The sequence below is a fragment of the Molossus molossus genome, unplaced genomic scaffold, assembly GCF_014108415.1.
Source record: "Molossus molossus isolate mMolMol1 unplaced genomic scaffold, mMolMol1.p scaffold_m16_p_7, whole genome shotgun sequence".
Taxonomy (NCBI): domain Eukaryota; kingdom Metazoa; phylum Chordata; class Mammalia; order Chiroptera; family Molossidae; genus Molossus; species Molossus molossus.
In genome coordinates this window covers 110958301-110982357 of record NW_023425401.1, presented here as the reverse complement: position 1 = coordinate 110982357, position 24057 = coordinate 110958301, and the positions used below count along the sequence as shown (strand labels likewise).

General features: G+C 58.3%; 1 protein-coding gene across 1 annotated transcript in view; it reads right to left on the bottom strand.

The window, feature by feature from the left end:
- Window positions 1-24057, bottom strand: part of DPP6 (dipeptidyl peptidase like 6) — a 404487-nt gene that overhangs the window by 4292 nt on the left and 376138 nt on the right. The window contains exons 17-22 of the mRNA XM_036246681.1: window positions 18801-18848; window positions 12492-12590; window positions 9346-9415; window positions 6621-6815; window positions 3755-3809; window positions 654-765 (exon numbers count right to left, since the gene is read on the bottom strand). Of these exons, the coding sequence (XP_036102574.1) occupies window positions 654-765; window positions 3755-3809; window positions 6621-6815; window positions 9346-9415; window positions 12492-12590; window positions 18801-18848 (579 nt within the window). The remainder of the gene's footprint in view (window positions 1-653; window positions 766-3754; window positions 3810-6620; window positions 6816-9345; window positions 9416-12491; window positions 12591-18800; window positions 18849-24057) is intronic.

Genomic DNA, 24057 nt, shown 5'->3' with positions numbered 1-24057 from the left:
CGGCCAGAGGGAGGAGGATGGAGGGGGACTCAAACCTAAGACAGTGCCACATCTGTGCCCACACAGAGGTCTGAGTCCCACAGAGGGAGGTCCGACCTGTGTCTGGTCCCTGCAACAAGGTATCCTGACACCTGTCCCTGGTCTCTGGCCCCTCTTTCCAGGGCCAGGCGGGCCAGGTCCCCGCACTGCCGGGGGGAAGGCAGGCAGAGGGCAGAGAGGAGCTCAGCCCCCAGCTCTGCCCCCACGGCACGGTGCCGCACTCTCCGCCGCCCATCTGCCCACCTGATCCCCGGGACACAGAGCCCGCGGGGGCCTGCCCACAGGCTGGCAGCAGGGAGGCCCTCTGGGGTCTCAGCGCACCTCCACCCCCTGCCAGGGTTTCCTGCTCCCACCCCCACGAGCTCAGAACCGCGGGCTGACCCTTCGGTTGCTGGCCGAGTACGCGGGGACATGGTTCACGGGCACCAAGACAGGCGACTTTGAGGCACCCCTCTCCGTCCCCAGGTCCTGTCTCCGAGCTGTCCCGTGAGCCTTACCACCCCACATCATTCACTATCGACTGTGGGTGCCTGAGGTGGGGGCAGGCGGGGCGGCGGAGCTGAAGGCTTTGGGGTACCCGGGGAGCTAGGATGTGTGTGAAGCAAGAGCATTACCATAGAGCTTGAAGTCCGTGATCGGAGAGAGGGCAGAGCCGCAGGCGAAGATGGGACCTTGGTTCTCACCCTTTGCCGGGAGAATGTACGTGCTCAGGTACCCACCGTAGTCCTGGGAACAAGAGGAAGACAGCTGGGTGGCAGCAAAGTCAGTAACTCAGCCATGAAAACAGCCTCGGACATAGCAGCCACTCAAGGGACCTTCCATGTAGCGGCTTTAAAAAAATGTAAACTTTGCCCGGCTGGTGTGGCTCAGTGGTTGGGCGTCGACCCTGCACCAAGAGGTCGCCAGTTCGATTCCCGGTCAGGGCACATGCCCAGGTTGTGGGCCCAATCCCCGATGGGGGGCGTGCAGGAGGCGGCCAGTTGATGTTCTCTCTCATTGATGTTTCTCTCTCTCTCCCTCTCCCTTCCTCTTGCTAAAATCAATAAAGAAAAAATAATGTAAAGTTCACAGTTTTAAAAGGGGGCAAGAAAAGCAAAGCAAATACCATCCCAGCTCACTATTAGGTGAAGCTAGTCTCGCCCTCTTCGGGCTGAGTTTTGAGCCCCGTGAAGGTGGAGGGGCGTGAACTGAAGCGGACCCACAGCACGGAGGCCGTGCGGCGCAGGCTCTGAGCACGCCCTTCCAAGGCCTCTGTGTCCTGCTTCCGGCCGACTCTGTCTACAGGCGAAGCCAGGCCCTTCTGGGGGGTTCCCGAGCTTCTGAGGGAGGCCGACTAGGACCCGGGTCCCTAGTGTGTGGTGACCCGCTCAGGGGCCACCAGGATGGCTGCAGGTGTCCCGTACTCGGGTAAACCCTCAGATCCCTGCACTGCCCTCACCTTGGCGTCGACATCGAAGATCCCGCTTCTATGTGGGCCTCCCCGAGACAGCCAAACTGACACACTACCCGCCACGCGCCTTCAGACCTCCTCGCACAGACGTGCCCTGGTCCCCTCAGGCCCAGGGAATGGACACAGATGTGGTGTCCTGAGGAGGGAGGGGGCAAAGGCCCAGGACAACCCGGGTATGGGGGCCGTCAAAGGTGTGAGTGTGTGTCTTTGTGTCTGTGTGTGAGTGTGCATGAGTGTGTGCACATGTGTACGAGTGTGTGTGCATGTGTGTATATGTGAGTGTGCACGAGTGTGTGCCCACACATGTGTATGAGTGTGTGTGTGTATGAGTGTGTCTGTGTGTGCACGTGTGTATATGAGTGTGTGTGGGTATCTGTGTATGCATGTGTGCATATGAGTGTGTGTGGGTGTCTGTGTCTGTGAGTGTGTGTGTCTGTGTCTGTGTGTGAGTGTGCATGAGTGTGTGCACCTGTGTATGAGTGTGTGTGCATGTGAGTGTGCGTGTGTGCCCGCACATGTGTATGAGTGTGCATGAGTGTGTATGAGTGTGTGTGTGCATGTGTGTATATGAGTGTGTGTGTGTGTCTGTGTGTGAGTGTGTGTGTCTGTGTGAGTGTGCATGAGTGTGTGCACCTGTGTATGAGTGTGTGTGCATGTGAGTGTGCGTGTGTGCCCGCACATGTGTATGAGTGTGTGTGTATGAGTGTGTCTGTGTGTGCATGTGTGTATATGAGTGTGTGTGGGTATCTGTGTGTGCATGTGTGTATATGAGTGTGTGTGGGTGTCTATGTGTGTCTGTGTGTATGAGTGTGATGTGCATGTGAGTGTGTGTGACGGTGTGTGCTTGTGCGTGTGAGTGTGTCAGCACGTGAGTGTGTGGGTGCTGCTGTGGAGGGCGGGGCCGAGAACCCACACACCTCTGGAGAGGGTGAAGCCGTGCCCACTCCATGCCTGAGTGTCGTATCATAACAGGGTTCCTTCAGCAGAACAGGAATATCTCGTCTTAATGACAATCAAAGATCTTCCTGGTGTCTGCCACATCGCTGTGCAGTCGGAGGGACCCACGGGTCCGGCACACCATCCCGCAGTCGGTGTTTGCCAAGCACTGCCCGACCCCCCCAGTGCCGCGCGGGCCCGGGGCAGGAGGTGCTCCGCTCACTGTGGGCTGCCCGGCCTTCACCCGAAGGAGCTGAAAACGCGTCCACCCAGCTCCCGGCTTGCAGGTGTTGGCAGCTGCTCTGACTCACACTCGACAACGTAAAAGCAGCAGGGGGCGGGTAAATAAGCTGGGGTCCGTCCAGACGAGGGGCCGTCACTCTGCGCCGCCCAGAAATGAGCGGTCGGGCCGAGAAAAGACACGGGGGATCCCGCCATGCCCGCTCCTCAACCCAGCGTGGCGCGGACGCGCCCTGACGTCCGGGGTGATAGAAGTTCATGGCTTTGGCATCTTCATCGGCGGTAACGTTAACAGAGCGAGTCTCCCCAGATTACTGGTGGAAAGACGTCGATTCTCGCGTGTTTGTTCTTTGGCTTAAGTGTGACCGTCTTTTAGGGTCTAGTCGAGAGCAAGGAAATGGAGAAGTCGCCCAGGGAAGGGCCAGAATGCACAAGCCCCCCAGGGGATCCCACCATGTGACTTTCTGGGAAAAGCAAAACCACGCAGACAGGAAAAGGTCAGTGGTTCCCGGGGAGGGGGGGGAGAGGAGGGATGTGGGGGATGTGGCGGGGAGCACTCTATGATACTGTGATGATGGACACGCCATTATACATCTGTCCCAACCCAAGGAAGGAACACCACCGGCGTGAGCCCTAAAGTGCGGCCTTTGGGGGACCATGACGTGTCAACATAGGTTCACCACTGTAATAAACATGCCATCCGACGAGGGTGTCGATAGTGGCGGGGCGGGGGGGAGGCGAGCAGGAGAAAATCTCTGTACTTTATTCTCAATTTAGCTAGAACTGCTCCAGAATGCCAAGTCCACTGACTCTGTTTCCTCGACCACCCCGCGGCCTACCAGGGTTTCGACGAGAGCCCTGTCCCGGGGGCTCCTGCCGCCTGCAGGCCTGAGTCCGCAGACCACACGGGCGGCTGCCCCTCTTCGCCCCTGGACACCTGGGAGAGGCCACAGCTCCACTCACCGGCTCCTAAAACATTGCTCGCGCACCAGCAGACCGGAGACAGTCCCGGCAAACCAGGACCGGCCTGGGGACGGACCCTGCGGGTCACAGTCGCGAGAGGGGTGGCGATCGGATCAGGCGACTCACCTTTCCGAACACGGCCACGCGAGTCTTGTCGATGTACGGCTCCCTCAGCAGCGTCCTGCGAAGCCCAGGGAGAGGGTTAGCCGCAGCGGGGTTCGTGTGCACCCCCAGGGCCCAGGGCTGCGCTCCCCCCATCTCCAGGGCGGGGCCCCATTTAAACCGACGCTGGGATTCCGACGTGCATCGTTCCTGCGTGCACCTCGCTGGCGGCCCACGTGAAAACTCCAGGTGTCCTCGAGGGGACCCTGAAGGAACCCAGGCCTGTAAGCTTGCCCGCTGAGAGCCAGGCTGTTCTGGGGGCCTCCAGGCCCTGCCGGGGTCCCTGCCCCCTGCTGTCGCCGCCTTCACATGGGACTCCCAGCCACCCCAGACGCTGGAGGGGTGCACCTGGGTCAGCAGGGACAAAGGTGTCCCATTCTGTGCCTCAGGGCTTGGATCGGGAGCTGGGACAAAGCTGCCCTCTGTCCCAGCTCCGGGAGGGGCCCCTGTCATGTGCCCGTCGGTGGCAGAGGCACCCCTGCCTTTATTCCCTGCTCCCCGAATTACCCAGTCAGTGGGTTTCTAGCCACACTGACACCTCCCGTCCCCCGACGGCCCACCACACTGCGCCCGGCTCGAACCCCAGCCTGGGCTTCAGCATGTTCTGTTTGGGAATGTGTCCCCCATTTTCTCCTGGTGAGGCCCTGCCCATCTTCGGGAGTGAGGTCCTGCCCCCGCGGCTCCTCGAGGTGGCTGTTCGCTCCTGTGCCCTGGAACTGTGTCTCCCGCACCACGGTTCACAGACCGTCCCTCCCCCCGCGGTGGGACTTGTCACGTGTCGTGAGAAGTGCCCCCACAGGCTCCAGGATGCAGACATGGGGCAGAGGACAACTGGGGGGCCTGAAAGGGCAGGGAGCTTCGGGGAGCTGGGTGCCGGGCCGGCCTCGTGGGTTCTTCAGCGAATGAAAGGGTTTCTGTCTCATGAACGAAAGCTCAGGCCGGGGCCTCAGCCGGCTCAGCAGAGGTCCCGGGTTTGAGCGGAGCCTGGTGGTCCGCGTGTGGACGAACCGTGTTCTTCCCTCAGAGCTTCGGGGGCGGAGCGGTGGCGACACTGATTCTTTTCCACAGCAGGTTCTGCTGTTTCCCAACGGATGGTGGCCCGAGTCCTCGTGTTCCGAAAGCTCCGCAAGTCGAAGAGGCCGCGGCCCTCTTGTCCCGGAGCGCAGAGCTGGAGGACGCCGTGTCCTTGGGGACCGGAGAGGCCCCTGTGTTCCAGGGGGAGGCTCAGAGCAGGGCGAGTGAGGGCCGGACAAAGCAGGTGGAAAAGCCACTCAGGAGGGACAGTCAGCCCTGCGGGGCGACCCCACGTGGCTGCTGACGGGTGTCCCTGTCACTGCTGAGCCTGACTGACATGTCCTCCTGGTGGATACTGCTGGCTGCTGCCCTGGAGTCCACCTGCTCCTCCTCCGTCCTCCTCCCAGGCCAACTTGGACCCACCAGTTTCAGGGTGACCGCCCAGACGTCCCTTGTAGGTTCTGGGTTCCGGAGGGGGCGGGAGATGCAAGGAGAGCTGTGGTGAGTGCCTTGGGGAAGCTCCTCCCTTTCTTTCTGGAAGTGGTTCCTTTCTGAACCTGCTGGCAGTGAATGAAGAAGCATGCGATGACATGCTCCTGGCAGCCACTCTGTGCACATGAGGACAACCAGCCCAAGATGAGGCCGCTGTGATCGGCTGAGATGGAGAAATGCTGAGGGCTTGGGTCTTTGGCGACATCGCTGGGTCTCTGACCCTGCTGCCCCAAGTCCTGACATCCCTCTGGACTTCCAGATCCAACATCGTTCCTTATCATTAAAACACGTTTGACGTTGTGTGCGTTGTCAACGTCCAGGCAAAAGCATCTCACCCATGTGCCTTCCTGGACTGGAGGGTCTGCAGGAATTTCTCCCTCATCTGGGTCTCCTGCCTGGCACGTGGGGCTCTGGACATGCTGCCTGTCCCTCCCCCACCAGCTCCCAATGCCCTGGAGGAGAGGGGGCACATTCTCTCGTGAGCCATTTCAAAATCCTCGCCTCTGCACACACGGCGCGCCACCCATCTTTGTAAAACGAGGCAGAAAACGTTTTGAAAAGCCAGTGATGTGGAATCTTTTCAATCTGCAGCCACGCCAGCAGGAGACGGGCTGCCAGGCTGACCGTCCTCCGGTCAACAAGCACGTCCCCATTGGGCTCCGGGCGCCCTCTCCGCACCAGCCAGGGCCCAGCGTCGCGCTCGGCGGTTCACAATGAAGGTCGTCTTCAGGTCTCTGCTGCTGTGTCCCTGGCCCTCCGTCTTGAGTGGGCGAGTCTGTGGATTCGGTTGAGTGGGCATCTCAGTGGTCGGTCTGTGAGCACCGCCGTCTACGAAGACTCTATTTACCCAGTGAGCTGGCGGCCAGGTGCAGCCCAGCACAGGTGCTTGACGTCTTTTCTCCTGGGCAACAGTAAAACTCAACAAGTAGCTGGGAGCACGTCCCCGGGGGCTAAGCCACCTGCTCTCCGCCACAGTCCGCTCCCCGACGGCCGCCTGCATGTGCATGGTGCTGTTCCCAGGCACGGGGACCCGTCGCGGGCTCCATCCACGCTCACATTCCATCTCCTCGTGGAGGGAGCCAAGGTGTGTGGACGCTGGCCCAGGTCTGACGGTCTCCGCACTGCGTTCGAATCGGCGAAAGAGACAAGCGACCTCGCTGTCGGAAAGCCACGACTGTTTGGGAGGACGCTGCTGGGGGACATACTCCCTTTGGACCATTCTGCCGGCAACACGTGCACACTGACCAGAGGGCCGCGGGGAGACGGCGCGGAGAGGGAGGCGCCTCCCTGCCCTGCCCGGCCGTGCCCGGCGGGTGGTTCTCACCGCACAGCCTCCAGCTGGTCCCGCTCCTCCAGGACGCCCAGCCGCCGCCGCACTTCCTGCAGGAGCTTGGTGCCCTGGAAGCCACTGCCTCGGCCGTCACACTTCAGGACCACCGCCCCGTGGCTGCTCACCATCACCGTCTCCCAGCTCACCCCGAACTTCTCCGTCACGCTCTGGCTGCCCGGGGTGCCGTCCCTGGAAAAACGAACACAGGTGCTGCGGTTCTCGCTTGGGAGGGGCCGCTGCCCCTGGCTGCCACCTGCTGACTCCATGCCCGGTGGGTCCCCAGGGTGGGTGAGCGGCATCGTCGCAACCCGGGGGTGATGAGCCTGAGGCCTCAGACGGCCACTCGAGGCTCGTGGTTGGGAGTCACCAAAGGGCTCTGCGTGGGTGAGAAACTTTCGAGAACACTCCCCTCTTCCTGGGGGCTGCCTTCCCCACAGTGGGTGACCCCTTCCTTCCTCCTGGTCCTGTGCGCCTGAGTGTCCCGGAGTGTCCCCTTCCTCAGCCGTCACCTGAGTGACAAGGACGTGTTTGCTCCTCTAGCAGAGCCCCTGGCTGGAGACATTCTCCTGTTTGGGTAACTCAGAAGAAACAGCGCCCACACCCATCTGGGTGGCCCGTCTCGTTGGCGTGTCCTGGGAAGCCAGGCGGCCTGTCCGCTCGGAGACGGTCTCCGGAGCCACCCCCCGCAGGCTGTCTCCCTGACCCCTGCTGGCTGGCAGCACCGTGGCATCTACACCACGGGCACCGGCCAGCGCCGCAGACAGGCCCTCGTAGGAGGAGGCCTAGAAGCTTGGCACTCACTGCACACGCGTGGGCGTGGGGGTGGCTTCTGCACGCTTTCCTGGGGGCGGGGCAGGACCAGCAGGAGGGAAGGCCAGGGCCTGGGCCAGCTCCCTCCCAGCAACAGCAACAGATGGTGCCCCCTCCCCCGACAGACAGCCTGGGTGGGCTGGTCCTCCCTGCAAGGTGACAGCCTGAGACCATGCTGCCACCTGGGGTTTCTGCCAGGATAGGGGAGGGCGGGCGGCGCATGCGCGTGTGTGTGTTGTGTGTGTGTTGTGTTGTGTTTGTGTTGTGTGTGCAGTGTCTGGTGTGTGTGTGTGTTATGTTGTGTTTGTGTTGTGTGTGTAGTGTGTGTGTTGTGTGTGTGTTGTGTGTGTGTTGTGTTGTGTTTGTGTTGTGTGTGCAGTGTCTGTGTTGTGTGTGTGTGTTGTGTTGCAGTGTCTGGTGTGTGTGTGTTGTGTGTGTTGTGTTTGTGTTGTGTGTGTAGTGTCTGTGTTGTGTGTGTAGTGTCTGGTGTGTGTGTGTTGTGTGTGTGTGTTGTGTTGTGTTTGTGTTGTGTGTGTAGTGTCTGGTGTGTGTGTGTGTTGTGTTGTGTTTGTGTTGTGTGTGCAGTGTCTGGTGTGTGTGTAGTGTGTGTGTTGTGTGTGTGTGTTGTGTTGTGTTTGTGTTGTGTGTGTAGTGTCTGGTGTGTGTGTGTGTTGTGCTGTGTGTGTAGTGTCTGTGTTGTGTGGTGTGTGTGGGGTTGTGGGAAGAGCTGTAACTCGTGCAGACAGTGAGGAAGTGGGTCAACTGCAAAACAGAATTAGATCTGGGATCTGCACCCGGGCAGCTCTGGAAGGAAGCCTTTCCGTCCCCCCCTTCCGTCCCCCCTTCCGTCTCCCCCTTTCCATCCCCCCTTTCCGTTCCCCCTTCCGTCTCCCCCTCTTCCATGCCCCCTTCCGTCCCCCCCTTTCTGTCTCCCCCTTTCCGTCCCCCCCTTTCCTTTCCCCCTTCCGTCCTCCTCTTCCGTCCCCCCTTCCGTCCCCCCTTCCGTCCCCGCCTTTCTGTCCCCCCTTTCCGTCCCCCCTTTCCATCCCCCCCTTTCCGTTCCCCCCTTTCCGTCCCCCCCTTTCCGTCCCCCCCTTTCCATTCCCATCTTTCTGTTCCTGCCGCTGAAGCCCCAGGACCCAGGAAGGAGCTGGGCCAGGTGAGCTGCTTAATCAGGTTTCCTGACACTGACAAGGTGGGCGAGTCACTGTGGTCCCTGAACCGCCCAGGGCAGGCCCGGCCCATCCCTGCCCCTTCCAAGTAAACGGGGGGCTGGCCCTGCTTTCCGGCCCTGAACGACCAGGGGGGAGGCGACGAGATGTGCTCAGCCCTCTGGGCGGCACCTGCTCTGAAAAGTGCTTCCCTGCAGATGGGGGTGCAGGTAGCCCTCGGCACCCTGGGGAGAGCGAGGCGCACGCTCGCTCAGGCGGGCGCCCTCACCCGACGCCACACCTTAGAGCAGCTTCAAGAGCTCTTAGGGAGCAGTTCTCGAAATCGGAGGCAGGGGGCCGGACTGTCCAGAGCACGGAAGCCCGGGCATGACTCTGTGTTCCCAAACGCTCGGGGTTCGAGGCGGCTCCGTTATCTGGCCAGCTGGGCAGGCGGTGGGCAGGGGCCTCCGAGCACACCTGTCCTGCCGGGCGCAGTCTGACTTTGCCCCCCGTGTCCCGGACCGTGTCTGAGCCCGCAGTGACACACTGCCCTGGGGGACACGAGCCCGCCGCCCTTCGACGTGCGGGGTCACCAACAGTCACGGAAGAACCTGACACTGGCTGACGGCTATCCTAAGTTTTCACTTTGCGACATCATTTCTCCCTCTTGTCCTGTTCTTAAGAGTTCAGTATTCGTTTATCACGGTGTCACTGAGGCCCCAGCTGGCACCCCGAAAGGAAGAGGCGGGGATACTCACACCACCAGGAGCAGGGGGTAGTGGGTGGTCTCGGTGAAGGTGGCAGGCTTGAGGATCTGGGCAGACAGGCCTGGGCAGACAGAACACAGGCAGCCGGTTAGGGACCGAGGAGGAAGGGCACGGAGATTTTCATCCCCACGGGGGCTCCCTGTCACCCAACAGCTCTGAGGTTTCATGTCTGCCCCGGGAGCTGAGATCCCGTTTGCAAACAGGAGGGGTTGGGACACCGGGAAGAGCTTGCCCACGGAAGACTCCAGGCTGGAGCATGAAATCCTGAGGGCGGATGCAAGTGTGATTTAGTGGAGGAGGGATCCTGGGGAGTCATGAGGATGAGGACAGACATGGAGGGGCAGGTGCTGAGGCTGGGGGCGGCAGCCTGGGGGGGGGGCTGAGAGCCACGGGACTCTATGCAAAGCCGGGGGGCTCTGCACACCTACCATTTGCAGGCAGGAGTTGGGCGTGTGTGTCTGCCCGTGGACTCATACGTGGATGAGACGGGCGGACGGACACGCACACACACACACCAGGGAGGGAGCTGGTGCAGCCCAAGGCCACCAAGATCAGGTCCTTGGCAGTGTGGCGTCCAGCGAGGGGGGAGACATTTCCTCTCCCGTGCCTTCTGTCCTCCCCGAAACCAACCTCTCCACCCAAGAAAGAAATTGTTTATCGATGTTAACTACAACCCAGATTAGCAATTAAATCAGAATTATCAGCTTTCCCTGTAGAATTACTACAGACGCCCCAGGCTGGGGAGCCTGCTCGGACCAGGGTCTCATTCCGACTGAATGTTAATGGCTTGCAAATTGGATCAATGGCCCGGGGACCTGCAGAAAGGCAGGCTCAGACTTTATCACCGAATATCCATAAAACATGGTCTGGGCTGCTCCCTGCCACTGATGATAAGCCCGGGGGCAGGACTGGGCCAGGGCTGGCAGGTCACTCCCGAGTCTCTCCAGAAGGCGGACTGCTCCAAGCCGAGCCTCAGAAGGAAACCACAGCCCGGCCGAGCTCTGCAGCCGCAGGGACACCTCCCCACCTCCCCGACTCTCCGTAGCAGCTTCACTTCCGCCGGCCGCGGAGGACGACCCACACTGGACACAAAGCTCACGCGGCAGGAGGGGGAGGCTGTGCTGTTTCCAAAGGTCTTTTCCTGCACTTTCTGAGGAGGGGACAGCGTCATGCTTAGTGCCCTGGGCTGTGGGAAATGCCCCCGTGACAGCAGTGTGCACACTGGACCGGAGAAGGGGGCAGTGGGCTGAGAGATGAGGAGGAACCTCACAAAGGTATGCGATCTCTCCTCAGAGGCTGAGGGGAAAGCAACCTGTGTGAGAAAACTGAGAGAGGGTTTTGGAAAACCGGTCGACCAGTGGGCAGGGGTGTGTCAGGAATCTGAAGTCTGGCCATGGAGGTCCACCCGGCTGGCTACCCAGCACGTGACCTGTGCAGACACACATGGCCCCGTGTAAGGGTCTTCTGTGGGCTTACTGCTCTGCTGTCGTAAGAAACTGTGAATGACGTGCCCCGCACTCTCGTTTTCACTGGGCTCTGCTAGTTACGGGGCCTGTCCTGAGGTCTGCAGACAGACACGAACGTATGGGGGTCAGAACAAACATGTGGAAGTTGATTGTGTTATTCAGCCATCTATCTATTCATTCTTCTATCTATTCATTCTTCCATCCATCTATCCATCCATCCATCCATCATCTATCCATCATCCATCCATCCATCCATCCATCATCCAACCATCCATCCATCCATCCATCCATCCATCCATCATCCATCCATCCATCCATCCATCCATCATCCATCCATCATCCATCCATCCATCATCCATCCATCCATCCATCCATCCATCCATCCATCATCCATCCATCCATCATCCAAACATCCATCCATCCATCCATCATCCATCCATCATCCATCCATCCATCCATCCATCCATCCATCATCCATCCATCATCCATCCATCCATCCATCATCCATCCATCCATCCATCCATCCATCCATCCATCATCCATCCATCCATCCATCCATCCATCCATCCATCCATCCATCATCCATCCATCCATCCATCATCCATCCATCCATCCATCATCCATCCATCCATCCATCCATCCATCCATCCATCATCATCCATCATCCATCCATCATCCATTTATCTATCCATCATCCATCCATCCATCCATCATCCATCCATCCATCCATCCATCCATCCATTCATCCACCATCCGTCCATCCATCCGTCCATCCATCCATTAAACCATTAAAACATCCACCCATCTTCTATCCATCCATCTATCCATCATCCATCCATCATCCATCCATCCATCCATCATCCATCCATCATCCATCCATCCATCATCCATCCATCCTCCATCCATCCATCATCCATCCATCCATCCATCCATCCATCCATCCATCCATCCATCATCCATCCATCCATCATCCATCGTCCATCCATCTATCCATCGTCCATTCATGCATTAATCCATCATCCATCCATCCATCCATCCATCATTCATCCATCCACCCATCTATTCTTTCATTCATAATCTATCCATCCATGATCCATCATCTGTCCGTCCGTCCATCCATCATCCATCCATCCATCCATCCATCCATCCATCCATCATCCATCATCCATCCATCCATCCATCCATCCATCATCCATCCATCCATCCATCATCCATCCATCATCCATCCATCCATCCATCCATCCATCCATCCATCCATCCATCATCCATCCATCATCCATCCACCCATCTATTCTTTCATTCATAATCTATCCATCTATCCATCCATGATCCATCATCTGTCCGTCCATCCATCCATCCATCTGTCATCCACTAGCAATCCAACACTGTTTTGTTTTCTGGCCTTTTGGTTCTTCCTTACAAAAGAACAGCACAAAAATACATATCCAGTTAATGTGAGGGTTCTCACAAGTTTGGATCTGAACCTGGCCTCCAGGTTCTGTGTGGTAGTTTGAATCAGTCAAGGACGTCATCGATGGGGGTGGGCTGGACTTTTCTTTGACGTATTTCTTTGGAATATAAAGCCTTACCGATTGGGAAAACACCTCAGCGGGGGGAGGGGCATGGGGAACAGCGGGGCCATTTCAGAGCGGACGTTTGCCCCGCACTTACTATAGTCGTCGATCTTGATCTGCCTGTACTCCACCTTGGGCATCTGTCGGTCGTTGACGGCCCTCTGCACGCGTTCATTGGTTTCCAGGTCAAACAGTTCTGAGAGGGAGAGAAAACAGAAAGCAGTCAGATTCAGCCACGTGTACTGAAGCCACAGGTTTCCATGTTCCACACCGCTCACTCCTACACCGGTCCGGGAGGCGACCAGAGTAATTTCTACCACCTGGCCCAAGATGCGGAGACTTCGATACCTGGCTGACGAGTCAGGAGCCTGGGTGGATGGGAGATACTTCCATTGTATTAAGTTCCCTTTTCTGTTGAAAAATTTTTTTTTCAAATATTTGATTTTAGAGAGAGAGAGAGAAAGAGGGAGAGAGAGAGAGAGAGAAACATCGATGAGAGAGAACATCGATTGGCTGCCTCCTGCATACACCCCACTGGGGATTAGGCTCACAACCTGGGCATGTGCTCCGACCGGAAATTGAACCATTAACCTCTTGGTCCATGCATGGGTCAACGCTCAACCACTGAGACACACTGGCCGGAATGAAGTTCCCTAGTCCACTACACCATAGTCACTATGGGTTAGGGTATGTTTGATCTCCAGACTGCTGGTTTGGGAAAACAAATGACATATATATGTTAGGACAACGTGGTCTCGAAAAACCATGGTCACATTATCCAAGGGAAGAATGGAGAATAGGAATATGATCTTTATTAAATTTTCCTGAAAAATTTAAGATTCACATTTCTTACCTTAATCGTAAGATTACTTGGCATCGGGGTCTCTGTACAGATGAACCTGTCAACTGTCAGACAACCCAAAACGCTAATGTAACCCTAAAGTAACCCTAACGTAAACCTAACCCTACCCTAACCCTACTTTAACACTAACCCTAACCCTAACCTAACCCTAACCCAACCCGACTTTAACCCTAACACTAACCTAACCCTAACCCAAACCTAACCTAACCCTAACCCTAACCCTAACCCTAACCCTAACCCTAACCCTAACCCTAACCTAATCCTAACCTAACCCTAACCCTAACCTAACCCTAACCCTAACCTAACCCTAACCCAAACCTAACCTAACCCTAACCCTAACCCTAACCCTAACCCTAACCCTAACCCTAACCCTAACCCTAACCTAATCCTAACCTAACCCTAACCCTAACCCTAACCTAACCCTAACCCTAACCTAACCCTTCTGCCGATGTGTCGCAGGGCCTCACCTGACCTGTGCCAAGTCTGCTCCCTAGGCTGTGACAACCAGACATCCTATTTCTCCAGTCACAGGAGCACCCCTCATCCCCCCACCTCGTTAATCTCCCACTGAAATGGTCTTTCCACCTCATTGCAACACCCAATATGTAAGAAAACCCCGACTTCCTTCTCCTTTCTCACGTTTAGCCTCCACGTGGGGACTATCTGTGGTCCGACAGGAAAGGGAATTTATCTTCAAGAGACTCTACCTTGGGCTCATCAAATCACGTCGAAACACTCACAAACGTCTTTTTTGTTGTTGCTAATCCTCACCTGAGGATATTTTTCTGTCGAATTTTTTAGAGAGAGTGGGAGGGAGGCGGAGAGAGAGAGAGAGAGAAGCATCGATGTAAGAGAGATACATTGTTGCCTCCTGCATAATCCCAACCAGGGCATGTGCCCTCGACCCGGAATCAAACCCGCAACCCCTTGGTCTGTGGGCCGGCACTCTAACCACTGAACCACACGAGCCAGGGCCACGAATGTCTTAAAGATGAAAGTAGAAGCACACACTGAGTTACAAGGAAGAACCATAGGCACGCCCTGGCTGGTTTGGCTCAGCGGTTAGAGCGTTGGCTCATGGACTAGAGAGATCCGGGTTCGGTTCCCGCTAAGGGCATGCACTTTGCTTGCGGTTTGTCCCCGGCCCTGGCTGGGATTGTGTGGGTGGCAGCCACTCGATGTGTCTCTCTCACATCCATGTTTCTCTCTCTCTTCCTCCCTCTCTACCCCCTCCTGCTCTATCTGGAGATAAATGCAAAAATGTCCTTGGGTAAAGATAAAAAAGAAGAAGAAGAAGAAAAAGAAAATGAACCTTAGGCAGTCACTCTCCAGGGACTTCACAGAGGCCCCCAGCAGCCTCAACCTTCCAAGCCCTGGGGTCTTCACCTCCCCTGTGACATAACCCAGGTGTGACAGCGAAGGGACCTGGAGGTGTACGCGTGTGGGTCACACTCGGGGAACAGAAACTCACAAACATGAGCAGCATCAGCAGGAACACGGGGGCCATGTCCTTACCAACAAGCACAGAGATGGGCCCATCCCCTTCGGGGAACAGCCCCACGCTGCTGGGAAGGCGGCCATGGCCCAGCCGACCCCACCTGCCGCATGTCCGAGTGACAGAGGACTGGACGGGGCCTCGACAGGCCTCGACAGGGTGCCCCTCTCCCCACGCGTGCGTTTGAATGTGCTGCAGCAGCCCTCACCCAGCTACCTCCAGTGTGGACCCCGGAGGAGGATGTGACACTCAGGGGACACGTTGTTCGACTGGCCCGGAGTTAATGAGGACACAGACTTGCCACCGAGATGCCCGTGTGCAATTCCCGGACCCGGAGCCGTGGCGCCGCGTGGGGCGCCGCAGGCTAATTGTTCCCGGACATGTCGCCTGCGCCGGCGTGGCGCGTCCCCCGCTTTGAGATCCCACCCCTCACAGACAGGCACCGAGGCAGCAGACTATTAAATTTAGTTAAATATTAGATTTCTCGTTTAATGATTGCTCACACAACTGGTTTTATCAGCAGAGAGCTGGCTGCCCCTCAGGGGAGCGGAGTTAAGCCATGTTATTTGTCCCCATAATTGCATTCAAAGAGGGCCGGGCTCGGCGGAGGAAATGGGAAGATTGGCAAGTGCCCCGAAGGACCCCGCTTTCGACGTGGGGGCCGCCGGTGCCTCCCGCCCGCAGCCTCCGAGTGGCCACTCCTTAATTAAACGTGAGCCCCCGCGCACGCTGGGTGGAATTAGCTATTAGCGATCCCAGGAACAAAGGCTGGTCCCCAGGCCCGCCTCCTGGACGGTGCCCAGCAGGGACGCCGCGCAGCCCCCGGCTCTTCCCAGACCCCGTTGGTTTGGGCGTTGGGACATCACCACCGGGCTGAATTTTGGGGAAATTAGTGACCAGAGTCTTAGGAAAGCCAAAAGCAAATGAGTCAAGGAGAGGAGGGCGACCTGCTCAGTTCCCTGCGTTGTGTAGGAGGTTGCGTGTGGGACTGTGCGTGTGTGCGTGTGCACGTGCGTGTGTGCGTGTGCGTGAGCCCGCGTGCCGGTGCGGGTGCAGAGATCCCCCGTCGTCCAGGCCCGTCCTGGTGGTCGGACGGCTTCCTCACGCACAGAGCCCTCCCTGCGGAGTCTGGACCCTGCCTCCCGTGTCCCTTGACGGGACACCATGGACGCTGTCCCTGCCCCAGGGCCACGAGGCTCAGACAAGTATGGTCCCAGCGCCACACTGGTGCCCTAGACACCACGTCCCAGCTGGACCCCTCCTGCCTGAACCCCCGCACCGGCTGGCTGAGTCGGTCCACTCAGTTCGGGTAATTACTCTCCTCTGCTGCGTCTACTTCCTCGCTAGCCGGATTTCAGGCAACTTGAAAGGCAGGTCCCGTAAGTTAAGTCCCCTTCGGTCCCTCTCAGCCTCAGGTGTCGTGTTAGGAAGGTGACCTGGTTAGTGACAGGGGGTCTGTGTCCCCATTAACTGAGGAACGGGGCGGTGGTGGCAGTGTGGCCCATCCCCCGGCGTCCTCGGAGATGGGAGGCCCAGGCCAGTGCCCGAGGGGCGGACACGCCGTCAGTCTGCTCTTCGTGTCAGCCGGACGCAGGCTCGCCCACCAGACGCACGGCCTTTGCTCCCGAGTGAGCCGTCTGCGGACCTGCTGTCCACCCGTCCGTCCAGAGGGGCTGCCCGTGCTGGAGCCCTGGGGCCCGGACCTTTCTAGACACAGACGCCTCTGAGGGCTTGAGGGGACCATCGCTCCACGCTGGCCGCCACCTCCGGGCACCTCGTGGGTCCCTTCCTACCTGGGAGAAGGGGTGATGTCTGGTGGGCGGTTACTCAGGAAGACGATGGGGAGGGGCAGGGGGCTCCCCGAAGGGAGCACTGTGGGAGCAGAGACACGCCGAACGGACCACGTCAGGACGATCTCACCAAGGCCGCGGAGCCCCTGGGCAGGGGGAGCTGGTTTTACTTCTTTACAAAACTCGACGGAAGAACATGGGAGGGAGGGACCCTCTCTCTGAAGGTCACATCTTAGCGCTGGTGACCATGCTGACGAGACGCTGTGGGGCTGTCCGTGGGCACCGTCACACCCGAACGCCCAGCCCAGGTGCGTCTAGGGAGACCTCAAGCCGAGCGGTTCGTCCCAGAGCAATGCCGGTCCCCTGACGCCCAGCCCCCGCACCTGCCCGTCCACGCAGGGGGTCACGGGGCCGTGTCGGACTTTCCACCCCGGCGCCGGGCTTGTCTGACTCCCAGCACCAAACGGGGCGCCTGGGTCCCACCCACACTCACGCTCTCCAGGGGCCCAGCCTTTCAGTGATTTGGTCCCAGCTGCGAACACCCTCCGGGCTCTGTGTGTAGGTGAGATTTTCTAAGGGAAAGATGTCCGGCCTTCCCAGGTGGCTCTGGGGTCAAGGGACAGGGCAGGAAGGACAGAGAGTTCTGAGACAGGAATTTCAAATTTCAGGGCAGGGCTGGGGGAGAGCCAGAGCCCTCACCCCTGGGGCCTCTGACTACCCGGAGGTCCCCATGGCCTCTGGTCTCGGGGTCACACAGCACCGGCCGCTCGTCAGCTGGCAGGCAGGTGGCCCCGAGTCCCCTCTGTCCTGTCCACTCCCCAGGGCCAGTCACCACAGCCTTCCTGAGTCACAAGGGGGGTCTGCGCCCTGTTCAGACAGCGTGAGCGTCAGACCCCGTCAGGGACTTGGCGCTGCATCGGCGGAAACCGGGGTTGGTGTGTGGAGCCTTGATCGGAGAGGCTGTGGTCATGGTCACCCGGAGCTCCTGGGGACTGGTCACCGAGTGACAGTTCGATGGCCAACTGTCAAATACTTCTTCTTCTTCTTCTTTTTTTTTTATCCTCACCCGAGGACATTTTTCCATTTTTTTTTGTTCAGATAGAGTGGGAGGGAGAAAGAGAGAGAAACATCGACGTGAAAGGGACACATCGAGTGGCTGCCTCCCGCACGACCCAACCAGAGCCGGGGACACACTGCAACCGAGGCACATGCCCTTAGCGGGAACCGAACCCGGGTCTCTCGGGACTGCAGGCCGACGCTCGAACCGCTGAGCCAAACGGGCCAGGGCTCAAATACTTCTTAAAGACACCTCTTTGTTTAGGGAGCTCCCAGAGAGCACCCCAATGGCCGCCTACCCTCGGTCTGCCGACACCGAGAGCCGGTGGCCGGGTTAACGCTGCTGCCAACCAGACAGGTGAAAACCGGTCGCTCCATTTCCCGGCAGGATCAGGGGCATCTCTGAGGGACGCTACTGTCACACTGCCGGAGGGCATTTGGCGAATCCTCGTGGGAGCTCTCTCAAGCACCTCCTGCCCCCAGCCGTCCCAGGGAATTTTCAGAAGTGGCGCATGGAGCTCCTGCCGCTGCCCCCGGCGTCCCCCAACAGCGACATGGTCTGTCTCGCGTGCCAGCTCTAGACCTGGGGGGAGCGGTTTCGCCACGCGTCATACTCCGTGTTTCGTGTTTCGGGAGAGGAAACACTTCCTCAGGCAACGAGCTACGTAATCCTGAGTTTCAACAAATATTCAACACGAAAAAGACCCATTTTCTTCAGAATAAAAGACGCCCCATGTCCACCTGCGTGGGGTCTCTCCGAGCAAAACAGAGGGCGCGTTCCTCCGCAGCCCCCGGAAAGCCCAGGCCTGCAGTGGCAAGGGACTCCCCTTCTGACACCCAGGTGCCTGCACCCGGAGGACAAGGAGCCTGGAAGGGCCCCAGGCTCTGGCCCTGCCCCATGGGCTGTGTAAGTGAAAACATGCCCAGCAGGCAGGTGCTCAGCGTCAACACAAATACGAGGCAGTGTGTGGCCTGGGACGGCCTGTAGGTGGCGGTGTGGGACCTCCGGCCCGGGACTCAGCCCTCTGCTCCCATCACACCTAAGCGATACTGGCCATGGGCGGGGTGCATTCTGAACTTCCAGGACCCCCTCTCTTGGGCTCCAAATGGGAAGAACGTGGCTGGAGTATCGCACGGAGCCGGCGGTTTGTCTCCCTTCTCCCAGGTGTCAGGAAGGTGTAGGAAAAACCAAAAGGCACTTACTTTTCTTGTCTGTCGTGTTGTGTACGGTCACCGTGGGGACCCCAGGACCTGCACCAGGCGAGGGGAGGAGCCGGAAAAGAAGCAAAGACAGGCTGTTAGTGGATCTGAGCACAAAGGACAATTGGAGCCTTGGTCACCACGCGACGTCCGTCAGTGAACTCTGGCCCGGGGAAGGGTCAGCACGGGGCAGTCGGTTATGCGGCCCCACAAAAGTGCAAATATTTAGAATTACTGAAATAGCATAAAAACATCATTTTACACAGCATCACCCGCGTTCTATCACGATGACGTCATTTCTACTGTCTAGACAGAGATCCTACACGGGCTTCCCTGGGTTCTGGGGAACCCCTCAGGTCTCGGTCCTGAGTCACCTTTTGGCCACCCTGGCCGGCTCCCCCAGGAGACGTTCCCTCCACGGGCCCCTCGGGACACTTGTGAACATGGATGAGGGTAACGGGATGACCCCGGAACGTCGAGCTGAGTCCCAGTTTCCCCGCTGTCGCTGCGGTGACAGCCCTGGGAGTGTGACGGACAGGTCCCCCCGGGTCCAAGTGGCCCTGGTCCCCTTTGGTCTGCGATTGCCTTCTTTAAAAAAACTATTTTTTCTTTACTGAGTTTTAGAGAGAGAGGAAGGAAGAGGGAGAGAGAGAGAGAGAGAGAAACATTGATGAGAGAGAACATGGACTGGCCGCCTCCTGCAGGCCCCCCACTAGGGATCGGGCCCACAACCCGGGCATGTGCCCTGACCGGGAATCGAACCAGCGGCCTCTTGGTGCAGGGTTGACGCTCAACCACTGAGCCACACCGGCCGGGCCTAAATCATTTTTATGTCACCGTGAAAGCACATCAAGAGGCAGGCGTGGTCTCTCTCACCACACCTCTGCCCTCCTCGGCCCTCCTGCTCTAGCTGCACGTTCTGGGGGTCCTCTGGACGCCCCGCTTGTCCCCTCGGGGCCCGTCCTCCCTGACATCTCCTCCCTGGACACCAGCAGGACTTGTCTTTCTCTTAAACAAAGTCTTTGCTCAAACGCCTTCTCCAAACACCCAACCCAGAACACCCTGCGGGGCCGCACCGTCAGCCTGCGCCCCAACCCGCTCGCCTCGCCTCGGGACGGGGGTCACGGCCACGTGCCGTCACGCTGGCCTCGCAGCACGGATCGCCGGTGTGTCTGCTCACTGTCCTCCGCCCTGCGCCGAGAGCAAGCGCCGGGCTGCGCGTGGACCAACTCACGGCCATTGCTCCCGGCATCTGGACTAGCGTCCGGGGCACAGTGGGTGCTTCGTGACATTGTCCCGCAGCAAATGCTGTGAGTGATCACAGGTGCACAGGGAGGAGCAGGGACAGCCGCCCCTTGGGTCCTGGTGGCCTTGGGAGCAGGAAGGGAGAGAGAGGAAGTGGGAGACAGGTGGGCAGGGGGAGAACGGTTGGGGACCCTGTGGTCAGGGGTGCGGCTTATTCTGTGCTTCGAGTTGGGGACTCTGGGATGCCAGGAAGTGACACGGGGGGCGACATCTAAGCTGGAGGACATGTACTATTTGGGTAGCAGGTTGGCTGGAGCTCAGCTTCCTGGGTCCATCACCAGGACTTCTCGCTCGCTTCCAAGGGCCGATGATGAGCAGATGAGTCCAAGCCCCACGGGGTCTGCAGGACCACCGAGGCAGGATGGGGCCGGTTCAGCCAGGGCTCCCCACCCCCAGAGGTCCAGGGCCCGGTCCCCACCATGCGCCCCTCTCCGTCACCCACAGATGGGCTTCCGAAACCAAACGCAGGTACCCAGCGACACTGCACCTTCGGGTAGACAACACACCTCTTTCAGTACAAATGCGGCCCTGCTGGTACTCGGCACGTATTACTAAAAAATTATGTGCCGTTTACCAGAAACCAAACGGAACCGGGTGTCCTGCCTGCTTTTCGCGAAGCCCGGCCTCCTTCCTGGCCTCCCTGAGGGGTCAGGCAGCCGTGAGCAGAGTCGGTGGGTTTAAACTGGAAACACAGCATTTCCTGGGAGGGATTTACACGTGGGCTGCGGGTTTCAAGTATCGAACCCCACTGTTCCCTGCCTCGAAGACCCTCTTTCCCCCAAGGGAGCGCGTGCGAAGAGCAGATACGTTGTGGAGAAGTAAAGAGCGCACTCCGGGGGGCGAGCACATTTGCGAACACAGCGCCTCCTCCGCCCTTATCCCTCGTGGGAGCCACGATCCCCTCCCCAGCGCCTGCGCGAACGCCGTGTGCGGGGTGGGCCGCTCGCGTCATTTCTGCCCTCGTGCAGCGTGACGGAGGGGCCGCTTCCCACCGGGGTTTACGGACGCGGAAACGACTCCGAGCGTTTTCAGACATTTGTCTTGTCCGCACAGTAAGAGCGCGTGGGCCCTGGGTTATTAGTCCCGTCTCATTTTTTTTTATTTATTTATTATTTTTTATTATTTTTTGTTCAGGTAGAGTGGGGGGGAGAGAGAGGAACAGAGAGAGAGAGAGAAACATCGATGTGAAAGGGACACATCGAGTGGCTGCCACCCGCACAACTGACCAGGGCTGGGGACAAACTGCAACCGAGGTACGTGCCCTTAGCGGGAACCGGGTCTCTCAGGACCGCAGGCGGACGCTCTAACCGCTGAGCAAAACTGGCCAGGGCCCGTCTCATTTTTAAATCCACGAACTCGATACAGGTTTCTGAAAAGAACCCGGACACTCAAGAAGGGGACAGAGAGCCCAGAAAGGGGCATTCGTCACCACCTCCCAGAAGCAACCTGGGTTTCTTCCAAGCCGTCCCTTGCCCCTAACGGATGGGATGCGTCGCTCTGGACACGCAAAGCCCGGGTCACTGGCACCTATAAGGCCCTCACTCTGCCTGTGCCCAGACTGACCGAAACCCGCAAACTCTTGCTTTTTGCTTCATGGGTGGCCGGAAACTCGCAGGACCCTCCGACTGCTATTCGGATGTCTTCATTTGCATGCGGTTCCCTTCAGCCATCATATACTGCGACCCCACCACGCAGAAGGCACAGGGTCCGGTCCCGGGGACACAAACAGAAACGCACAAAGTGTCTGCCGGCAGGGAGGGCGCTCGGATCGGGCAGAGGAGCCGTGAGCACAGAGACGGGCTTGGCTGCCTCCAGAACACAGTTGCCGGCAGGTGAAGATTCAGCGGTCAGCCCTCCGGCTCCCGGGTGTAAGGATGTGCTCAGGGGGCTGGCCCCACCACCAGCTCCTCTGTGGTTCCAGCTACGCGACTTCTCGTCTCTGGGTCTGGACTGGAGAAAGCAGGGTCGTTAGGGTGTGTTCCCAGGAGGAGGAGCAGACTCGGCAGGCTCCGCAGCGAGGCCCGGCTGACGGCATTCCCGGTCCCGGAGGTTAGCGCCCGGGATGGACTCTCCCTCTGGAAGGTCACATGGGCGAGGAGGTCAGGCCACACCACCCTGAGGGTGATGCTCCTGTCTCCACAGAGCTGAAGACCATCTTCTGGGCACGGTGGCTTCTCCGCCAGCCCTGCCGGCATCTGAATGTTTCTGTCTAGTCTTGGGACACAGTGTGTCCTTCCCAAAGCATGTCATTGTGCTTCACTGTAAACTGCTTGGCCAACAAGGTCAGATATGAAATTCTTCACTCTGGATGTACATCCACTGGCAGGCTCTCCCGTGTACACCCCACAGGCGCGTGAGCATGCCTATGTACACAGATTGCGCGGACATAATGTCGTTACGACCGTCTTTGCCCCGTCCCGGTGTTCTGCAGTCCCTGGGGGGCAGGCCCGTCTCCGCCGGGGCCTGTGGGAATATCTGAACCTCAGCGCAGACCCTCCTGGTCCCCGACGGCGTAAAGGCGCTCAGTCTGTGCTGGTAAGAAGATGACGCAATAAAAACAGCAGGCCTTGCAAACTTGTCCAAGTTTCAAACACTTGGGTTCGTCACAGAGACGGTTTCGGCTCTATTTAAATATCTGACTTCCACGTTTACCTTGTTCCTGAGCAGGGAATAAGCAAACTGAAGCTAGTGAATGGACAGCCCGCACGGAGGGTTTTTTTTTAAAAAAAATAAATATATGTATATTTTTATTGATTTTTAGAGAGGAAGGGAGAGAGAGATAGAAATATTGATGAGAGAGAACATTGATCAGCTGCCTCCCGCACGCCCCCATGGGGGATCGAGCCCACAGACCGGGCATGTGCCCTGATCGGGAATCGAACCGGGACCTCTGAGTCCACAGGATGATGCTCAATCCACTGAGCCACTGCAGCTGGCTGGAAGGTTTGTTTTGTTTTTTATCAATAAAGACCCTGCAGCCAGACAGGAAACATTCAGATGGAAAGGGGAGGGAGGATTTGCGTTACACACAGACCTGCAGAGAGAAAGCATTCACTCCTGCATCTCTGGTTCTCTCTCATTTCAGAACATCAGACTACACCTGCTGCGGCTGCCCTGGATGGGGAGACCCGGCCGACGAAAATGATTACAAAGGACACGACGCTGGAAAGATGTCTTCGGAATAGATGAAAACTTCAGAGTGCTTGTCCTCAATCCCCTCATCTGGGTCCCCTGAGGGCGTCAGTGCAGCAGACAATTTCCAGGCAGATGCCACACGCAAGGTGTGCAGACATGGAGACCAAGCGGTGTCCTCACCTCCGCACATCTGGGCACTGACGGTGTTAAGGTGAGCCACTGCAGGGTGGGCGAGAGGACGGCCCCGGCCACCCGAGACACTTGGCCAGGGCTCGGGGCTGCCACACTGCAGACCACCATCCTGGTCAGTTCCTGGACCCCGCACGCCTGACCCTCAAGGTCTCGACACCGAGGAGAGTCTCAGGCGGGAACGGGGAGCTGGCCTCGGTGCTGAAACCACTCCAGGGATTAAAATACCATCCCAGAGTCGGTAATTCCTATCAATGCCGCAGACACACACTGTGGCCAACTGATTCTGATATCAGCCTGAGATCTGGGGCTCCCCGCTGCGCCCCCACATCACCGAGTTTTGTGTCAATCCACTTTTGTGTCCAGGGGCCTTGAGAGGGATCTCACGTCCCACGCGGGGGTCTAAGGGGCGCCACGCAGCGGGGTCACAGGAGTGGCGGGTTGTTGGACAAGCTCACGGATGATGATGATGAAGGGTGTCTCGTTAACTCTGTACAGTCATCGTAGGTTCCTGCTCTCGAAATCGCAAATGGCGCACCGGGTGCGTGACAGGCACTTTTTTGTGTTAATCCTCACCCGAGGATATTTTTCTATTGATTTTTAGAGAGAGTGGGAGGGAGGAAGAGAGAAA